This window comes from Trachemys scripta, chromosome 1 (genome assembly GCF_013100865.1).
Source record: "Trachemys scripta elegans isolate TJP31775 chromosome 1, CAS_Tse_1.0, whole genome shotgun sequence".
Classification (NCBI taxonomy): domain Eukaryota; kingdom Metazoa; phylum Chordata; order Testudines; family Emydidae; genus Trachemys; species Trachemys scripta.
Genome location: NC_048298.1, coordinates 2,510,259 through 2,519,640, shown reverse-complemented (window position 1 = coordinate 2,519,640; position 9,382 = coordinate 2,510,259). Strand labels below are relative to the sequence as shown.

Here is a 9,382-nt window from a genome sequence, read left to right as displayed (position 1 = left end):
CTCTGTTGATATTCATCCCTTCTTGTCAACTATTGGGAATGGGTCCCATCCACCCTGATTGAATTGGCCTCGTTAGCATTGACCCCTCCGACTTGGTAAGGCAACTCCCATCTTTTCATGTGCTGTGAATTTATATCTGCCTACTGTATTTGTCACTCCATGCATCTGATGAAGTGGCTTATAACCCACAAACGCTTAAGCTCAAATAAATTTGTTAGTCTCTAAGATGCCACAAGGACTCCTTGTTGTTTTAGTTAATATAGTGTATTTAGATTTTCAGAAAGCCTTTGACAAGGTACCTCACCAAAGATTCTTAAGCAAAGTAAGCTGTCATGGGATAAGAGGGAAGGTCCTCTCATGGATCAGTAACTGATGAAAAGATAGGAAACAGGGGGTAAGAATAAATGGTCAGTTTTGAGAATGGAGAGAGTTAAATAGTGGTGTCCCCTAAGGATCTGTTCTGGGACCAAGTCCTATTCAACATATTCATAAACGATCTGGAAAAAGGGCAGAAAGCGAGGTGGCAACATTTGCAAATGATACCAAACTGCTCAAGCTAGTTAAGTCCCAGGCAGACTGCGGAGAGCTACAAAGGGATCTCACAAAACTGGGGGACTGGGCAACAAAATAGCAGATGAAATTCAATGTTTATAAATGCAAAGTACTGCACATTGGAAAACATAATCTCAACTATACATATAAAATAATGGGGTCTACATTAGCTGTTACCACTCAAGAAAGATCTTGGAGTCATTGTGGATAGTTCTCTGAAATCATCCACTCTATGTGCAGTGGCAGTCAAAATAGTGAACAGAGTGTTGGGAATCATTAAGAAAGGAATAGATAATAAGACAGAAAATATCATATTGACCCTATACAAATTCATGGTACGCCAACATCTTGAATACTGCGTGCAGATGTGGTTGCCCCATCTCAAAAAAGACATATTGGAATTGGAAAAGGTTCAGAAAAGGGCCACACAAATGATTAGGGGTCTGGAGCAGCTTCCGTATGAGGAGAGATTAATAAGATTGGGACTGTTCAGCATGGAAAAGAGACGACTAAGGGGGGATATGGTTGAGGTCTATAAAATCATGACTGGTGTGGAGAAAGTGAGTAAGGAAGTGGTATTTACTCCTTCTCATAACACAAGAACTAGGGGGCACCATATGAAATTAATGGGCAGCAGGTTTAAAACAAATAAAAAGAAGCATTTTTTCACACAATGCACAGTCAACCTATGGAACTCCCTGCCAGAGGATGCTGCGAAGACCAAGACTATAACAGTGTTCAAAAAGAACTAGATAAGTTAATGGAGGATAGGTCCATCAATGGCTATTAGCCAGGATGGGCAGGGATGGTGTCCCTAGCCTCTGTTTACCAGAAGCTGGGAATGGGTGATGGGGATGGATCACTTGATGATTACCTGTTCTGTTCATTCTCTCTGGGACACCTGGCATTGGCCATTGTCAGAGGACAAGGTCCTGGGCTAGATGGACCTTTGGTCTGATGCAGTATGGCCGTTCTTATGTTCTTATGTAACCTGAAGTCTTTAAATCAAGAGTTGAGGGCCTCAGTGACTCAGACAGAGGTTAAGGGTCTATTCCAGGAGCGGGTGGGTGAGGTTCTGTGGCCTGTGACATGCAGGAGGTCAGACTAGTTCATGATGGTTCCTTATGGCCTTGAAGTCTGTGTCTAAATACTTCACTTTACATGCACACCTTTAGTTAACTTGGTTTAATTTTGCATGTCAATAAGCCCTCAGACTGTCAGGTCTTGGGAGTGTTTGTTCTGTAAATGCCCGGCCCACCCGAGAGTGCTGTAATAAATAATAGGGCATTTAGAAAGACCATTGCAGTTTTGTGAGGCATATGCAGAGTTCTTGTGTCATGGAGCAAGGAGGCGATAGTCCCTGTCTAAGGTTATGTCGACACAGCAAAAAGAGTTGTGTGCTAACTCAGGTTGGCTAACCCGCTTTAGCTAACTCAGGTTAAAATTGTGAAGACATGGCAACTTGGCTTTTACGTGAGCCAGCAGCTCGAATTCAAACGCTGGCTCCACCGCAGGCTTTAATTCGAGCTGCAAACCCTCATTAAAGCCAAGTTGCCATGTCTTTGCTACTATTTTAACCTGAGTTAGCTAACCTAGGTTAGCTAATTGGACTTAAGAACACACCATTTTTGCAGTGTAGATACCCTATGTGGCTCAAATGGTGCCACGCTGAAATCAATCAGTGTTATCTATTCCTTCCTATCTCATTGGCTCCACCTGCTAGTGATCAAATTCAGATCTGTCCCCTGTGCCCCACGAGTCTCCGTTTCTCCATTCTTCACTCAGGGGCAATATAGGACAACTCTTCCTCATTCCGGGTGGTAGTGAAGGGTCTGTTCATTTACTCCTCTGGCTCAGCCTGCAGCTGAGGGTTGGCAACATGGGCTTGCTAACTAGTTCTACAGTTGGATGGTGAAGGTGCTCGATCGTCTGAGTGCCTGGGGTTTGGGTGAGAGGGAGCTGGTTTGGGCTTCATCTGGGTGAGACTGGGGTGGTGATGGGGGAGCAGCCAGAGGAACTGGTGATGATTCTAGGAGCTTTCTCTTTTTGCCCACCCTTTGTTACTCGATTAGCCTTCCGGGTCCCGTTGAGTGCTCCGAGAGCAGTTCATGCCGCTTGGGCTTGCTGTAAAATTGCTGGCCACCACTGTTGCATTGGGGCTTCCCCACAGGGATCCAGGTGTTTCACCTTTGGGCACTGCCTTTGTGGGGCTGTGCCGGCAGAGCGCCCTGCAGCTGGGGCAGAACACAGCTTTTCTTGCTTGGCAAAGCCTCTGATGCGGAGCGTGACACCTGTGGTCTGGGATCTGCACTGGCTCCCAAGTCACTTTCAGAGGTCATGAAAGATGATGGATTCAACCTATAAACTTTTACTGGTTTTGGCCTTTGTTGCTGCAGTAATGCACGGGAATCAGTGAGGTGTCAGCTAACCAGTGCCTGGCTTAATCAGAAAAGGGTTGCTGGCAAGATGCCAGCGAGGGACCCTTGGCTCTGGAATTCACTTCTGCCCTTGGCCTAGTCTTCCGGAGCTGTTTCAAGGCTTCTCTGATTTCCTGGGCTGTTGGGAGCGGGTGACTTGGGAAGGGAAGGTTATTAGTTAGTCCTGACAGGTTGGGAGGATTTTGCCACTGATGTTGAAGTGCCCTGATAGTAGGTAAGACATCTTGGCTGTACCTTAACTCAGGTTAAAAGAGCAGCGAGGACAAGGCCACTCAGGTCTTTTAACTCAGGTTAGCAGCTTGAGTTCAGCCCCAGACTCCTGTATCGGCTGTAACCTGAGTTAAAACCTGAGTGGCCTTGGTCTCACTGCTGTTTAACCTGCGTTAGCTAGCCCGAGTTAAGAACACAGCATCGCCTCTCTTTGCAGGGAAGATGCTCTCTTAGAGGCAGCATTTTCTAGTTCTGGGGGCCCGAGGCTGGGTGCCAGACTCCTGGGATCTAATTCCTGCTCTGATACTGACTTGCTGTTTGGCTTTGGGAAAATCACTGTCCCCTTGGTGCCTCAGTTTCCCTGTTTGTAAAATACTGGCAGTGCTTCCTTGCCTTGCAGGAGACATCTGACGTTGCAAAGTCAACACATTCATTATGTTGAGATCTTGTTTCCAAAAAGCCCCTGACGTCTCTGGAACACCCTGGCTTCCCTTCCAATGCTTCCTGTGAACAGGGTGGATGCTCCTGGCTCTCTCTCCAAGCCTATCACTGCACGCACCCCAGGTCTCTCACTGTCTAACTGAGGAGGCCGGGAGGACTAAAGACAACCCTTTCCGAGGGCTCTTAGGTGGCTCCTTCCCCAGTGTCCAGGCTCGGACTCTAGACTTGTTTCCTAGATTGTGCACGTCCACAGACCATGTACTTGGGCATGGTAATTCTGTACTCTGCCTGTTCTGATCTGTGTGTCTGTTTCTCTTTCCATAGTGCTCAGTATTGGTGAGGGTGGCTTCTGGGAAGGAACTGTGAAAGGACGGACTGGTTGGTTCCCGGCAGAATGCGTTGAGGAAGTGCAGATGCGACAGTATGACCCACGGCAAGGTAAGCTTTCCTGCTCGGGTAGGGTGACTGTCTCAGATGCTGGGTTGAGTGCCTCCTCTGCAAGGCAGTGTCCAGCCCCCAGCAATTCAGACTTGTTGACTTCCACTTACACAGAACTCTCAGGCTGCCCATCTTCTGCCCTGGGTGCCAGGCCATAAACTGAAACCCACAAAATAACAGAAGTTACGGTCTAGTCAATTTGTCAGTGATTCTCTTGCTGCGCCCAGTCCAGAGTTCCCACCTTCAGCGCTTTCAGTGTCGGGACTTATGCGCTTGCCGCCCTCTGGGAGCATTATTTAGTCATACAGGGCAATGGCTTCAAATCCTACCACTGGCTTTTTGGGTGTCAAATGTGAGACAATTCAGATGTCCCCAGATGAGTGGCTGTAGCACTTTCAGCAGTGGCTGTGATACGACCTGTGATTCACAGGGGCTCCTGTCCCCTTAATCAGGGCTCAGCATATGCTTGCATAAGAAGTCGACTCCCACGTGCATCTCATGCTTTCCTCGCGCCATTCTAACACAAGATGCACTGAAAGCAAAGCGGCTGAGTGACATGGAGCTGGTTTGCTTCCCCTGCCAAGTGCCCTCTTCAGTGCCATGTGCAGACATTGGCTTAGTGAGCAATTGCTCACCTCAGGACGCTCTGGCCTCCTGGAACAGCGCCTAGCGCGGCACTTGTGGCTAGCAAGGGGCCAGTCCATCTGGTGCTTTCCGTACATCTGAAAAAAGACACAAGTTACATCTGATCGTCCAAAGTGGCTCCATGTGTGGGCAGGGCCTTCTGGGAAGGAGGTGTGGTCATGACAGAACCCTTCCAACAGCTGTGTAAAACAGGCAGCTTGCTTCCTGTGCGCACAGGGCCGGGGCAGGTGCTGGTGAGGAGTCCTGGAGTGCCGTGATTGCACTGTTGATGAACATCCTGCAAGGCTCGTATGGCGCACCAGCTCTGCTAGAGTTCAGCCTGAGAAGCCCTTTCTGTTCCAAGGGTCACTCTTCTAATTGTGCTAAAATGCACACGCTTACTCAGATTGCCTTGGAATGTGGTATGCCTCATGGGGGCACGGGGTAGGGGGAGTGATCCAAACTTGGGGCCACTTGAGCGAGGGGTTCCTGCGGTACAGCTCCCCCCACCGGTTCTGGTGATTGACAGATTCTACCAATGGTTTTTGCACACACCAGGGGCTCAAACTGTGGCTCTGATTGTCCCTCGTTTGATCTCCGTTACCTGACATTGGTCCCAGCTAGTGCATGGATCCCACAGCCTCTTGGGAAGAGTTTAGCTCTCTGTGTTAGCACGTGCTAAACACTCCCGCACCAGACTGCAGTGCATGCGTTCAGAAAGACTAGCCAAGAGTTTCAGGCCACCCAGCGTTCACATGACCTTGTGGCTTAGGTGCATGTTGTGGCTGGACTTAAGCTACTGCTGTGCACTGCAAGTTCAAACCCTCCCCTTGGCAGAAATCTGAAAATGAAATGTCGACCTGTTGCTACAAGCCGCCTCTAGCAAATGGTGGGGGGGGGGTAGTTTGAGCAGAGTGGAAATTCAGGAGCTGCTGAAACTATTCTAATTACCTGTGAATTTTTGCAGGGAAGGGAATAAATGGAGTTGGGTGTGGGGAGGGACACTGGAGGAGTGAGACGGGGCAGGGTTGCAGGGTGCATGGGGGGAACTGTCAGCCCCACATTCTCCCCTAATGTGAGTGTGTGCTGGGGCCTGGGAGGCCTGCCCCATGGGACCTCTGTTCCTGTTGCCATGTATTACTGGGATCTGCATCCCTTTCCCTGCCCTCTCTTGTGAGCTGGGCTCTGGGGATTCCTGCCCATCGAGGGTGTCTAAGCCCCTCTCCCTGCCCCATGAGGGTGAAGGCCGTCACTCTGAGAGGTGGGAGCCCCTCTCCTTGGCTCTCCATGTGAGGCCTGCTTCTTTGTGTGGGAGGTTCACCGAGTTGAGAATGGGCATGCTTGGGGAATGGCATGAGCTAGCAAGTGCCCTCAGTGGAGCGGGGGCGTGAGAACGCCCCCAGAGATGAATGGAGCAGTTTGCATGCCTCAGAGCCATGGTTCCAGGCTGTATTCAGCTCCAGGGGGTGTCTTGGCTCAGCTAGGAGCAGGCCACCTCGCTCTCAGAGTCTCGTATACTGCAGCTGTATGTGTGCGGCTCGTTCCCTCCATCCTTCCCTGTTCTTCCTCAAATGTCCAATCTTAGGATTGTCCAGTGCCACGCAGCTGAGCATAGCAAAGCAGTTGCCGATTCATTTCGTGCAGTAGCTTACTGGAGTGCCAGCTCCACTTGAGTTCGGGTTGAGAAACTCTGACTGTTCTAAGTGTGGTGAAATCCATATGCCCACTCACCTTGTCTTGGAGTTTGCTGTGCCTCATGGCAATGCAGGGTAGGGTTAGTGAGCCAAATGGGGGTTCATTTGAGCCAACGGTTCCTGACACGTATGCTTCCAAAAACACCATTTCACAAAATCCACAGATTCTGCCTGGCTGTGTGTGTGTTTGTTTTTTGCACATGTGGGGCTCAAACCAAGGCTCTGAGCATCCCCAGTTGATCCCAGTTGCTTGATATTTATCCCAATTAGTGCCTGGCCACCCACAGCCCCACTGGGGAAGTGTCAGAAGATGACACTGCCTCTTTAAGAGGGAAGAGGCCAGTGCACCTGTGGTCAGCTGACCCCAGTTCACCTTAAAAGAGGGTCAGGAGGTGGTAGGTGAGAGCTGCCTGGGCATAAGAGAGTAATAGGTGAGAGCTACTGGAGATCGGAAGTGGTCCCTGAAGGACGCTGTAGCTGATGCCTGAGGGAAAGCTGAAGGCCGGAAAGCAGCCAGAGGGGTTTGCCAGCTGATCTCTCCAGGGCTAGAGAGGGCTGAAGGCCGGGCAATGGTGGAGGGACTTAGCCACTGATGTCTCCATGCTGGAAAGCTAGAGCCAGAGGGCTGGAGGGGTGCGAGCTGGGGAAGGGAGGGTCCTGGTGCAGATGAGCTCCCAGCAGAGAGGCTCCTCTTGCTGGGAAGAGCAGGGTTGCACTCCAGCTGGAAGGGCTGGGGGATGTGAAGAAGGCCAAAGAAGAGCCTATGAAATGTGAAGTATTGGATAAGACTTTCCTTGGAGCAGCCTCCCTTGTGCCTCCCCCTTTAGCTGGAGAGAGTCCTAGTAGGAAAAGCCCCTGGTTTGAGTCTCTCTGATGGTGCTAACTGTCCTTGTGGGGAACAGAGACGCCAGCTGAGATGGGTGGAGCTGCTGCTGCCACTGTTAAATCCAAACCCATTTGATCTGCGGTGGTGGTTGGGATTTAGCGGGGGTTGTGATGTCAGTGGGACAGGAAGCAGGTCGGGACATCCACGGTCCAGGGCTCACGAGGGGGGGTGGGGGCATCCATGATGGGGGAGCTTACTTCAGTGTCTCCCTCTGTTCTTCTAGCTGTTCTTTTTCCCACAGGCCTTTTTGTTCTTTTAAGACCCAAAAAGGGAGTGATGGGTGGAATAGCCCCTCTCCTCATTAGTTTGTCTTCCAGTTAGGCCCAATATCCAACCCACCAATTTTGGGTTAATTAATTTCTGATCCTGTGTCATCTTCTGTTTTTACCAAGCATAAATTCAATATAATTCTTGAATTCTATCAACATGAACTAATTCATTCTGTCTGGTTGTCTTGCACCTTTTTATAACACTTTTTATTGAAAATAACTTGACCTGCTTTCCATGGTAAATTCTGATGCAGGCCAAAGTTAGAGACTAATTGTCACAACAACTCAGCAGGGGGAATCTGTTCTGAATACCTTGGACTGTGTGAAGCTTTTAAGGAGTCCTGAGAAGGGGAAACTGAGGCAGGACGGTTGTAGTCCCACCACAGGCCACAAGGGGGCACTCTGGGGGCAGCATACCCAGTTATGATTATAGGGCAGTGCTGGTTCCACTGTATGGTTGAGCACCACTTTCTATTTAAAGGATGCCTCTCCTAATTTCTGTAAACTCAGCATGCTTACTCAGAGTGGCTTGAAATGTTCTGTGACTCATGGGAGGGTGAATGGTCCACATTTGGGTTCATTTGAGCAAAAAGTTCCTGAGATATAGCTCCCTGGGGGGAAAACAGTATTTTACAAAATCAGCAGGTTCTGACAACTTCTTTGCATAGATCTGAGGATCAAACCCTGGCCCTGATTTGTCCATCACGTAGCCCTTGCCTCAGCTAGTGCGTGGCACCCACTGCCCCTTTGGGGAAGCCACATTGAAAGTTGTGAAAGGAAGAGTTCAGCTCTCTCGAACGGGGTTTGCAACCAGTTGTGTGCTGAGACTGAAAGGTGCACGCGCAGCCAGACGAGGAAGGGGATGGGCAGAGCCCATTTCCCCAGTACCTGTGGTCATTGAACCTGCACTATACCCATGCAATCCATGTTGATTCAAACCTTACCCGGGGCAGAAATTGTGAGAATGACCTGTAGGCAAGTGGCTCCTGCCCACCTCTTTCCAGGGGTCTGTACTTTTGTGGAATGTGCCCTGCTGACTTGCATGGCTGACGTCCGAGGGGCTCTTTTCTGAAGGATGATATATCACACATGCTGCACAGAAACGTGAGAACAATTTCTGGCCATGCTGCTATTTTCCACCTGCTGATTTATTATAGCAGAGTGCCATGTTGAGTCAGAGTGTCGTGTAGTCTCAGGCCAGTAAGGATCCATGTGACTAATCTAGTCTGACTCCTGTATAATACAGGCCGTAGGATTTCCCTGAATTAACTCCTGTTTGAACCAGAGCCTGTCTCTTAGAAAATGATCCAGGTGCCTTGGACTGTGAGTCACCATATTACCCCCTGCCTCTCGTGCAAGGAAGGCCTGTGTCTGGCCGGGTGCCAGCTCGCTACCACTCGCAGACTCTCAGGCACTCTCCTCTGGGCTAGGCCAGCCCTGCCCTTGCCTTGCAGGTTAACGAGGGGCACCTGAGTCCCTTTGAATTGTTCCCTGTGAGATCCAGCTCCTGAGGCTGGTTCCTCACAGAAATCCCCATCCTCTGCCCCCAAAGCTGGGGTTGGTCCTGCCTTGAGCAGGGGGTTGGACTAGAACCTCCTGAGGTCCCTTCCAATCCCTGATTCTATGATTCTCAAGGAGCAGCGTAGCCCGGTTTTACCTGAAATCATTGCTGTTGTAGAGTAACAGCCGTGTTAGTCTGTATCCGCAAAAAGAAGAACAGGAGTACTTGTGGCACCTTAGAGACTAACAAATTTATTAGAGCATAAGCTTTCGTGGACTACAGCCCACTTCTTCGGATGCATTGCTGTTGTATTACACACAACACGCGTG

The 9,382-nt window shown here is 49.9% G+C and overlaps 1 protein-coding gene across 2 annotated transcripts in view; it reads left to right on the top strand.

Moving 5' to 3' along the window:
* Window positions 1–3,969: 3,969 nt before the first annotated feature.
* SHANK3 (SH3 and multiple ankyrin repeat domains 3) overlaps window positions 3,970–9,382 on the top strand; it is a gene marked incomplete in the record, with an annotated part of 197,915 nt that continues 192,502 nt past the window's right edge. Inside the window, 1 exon segment of one of the 2 annotated variants that reach the window (XM_034763556.1) lies at window positions 3,970–4,079. In XM_034763556.1, coding sequence (XP_034619447.1) covers window positions 4,055–4,079 — 25 coding nt within the window. 2 annotated transcript variants of the gene reach the window in all.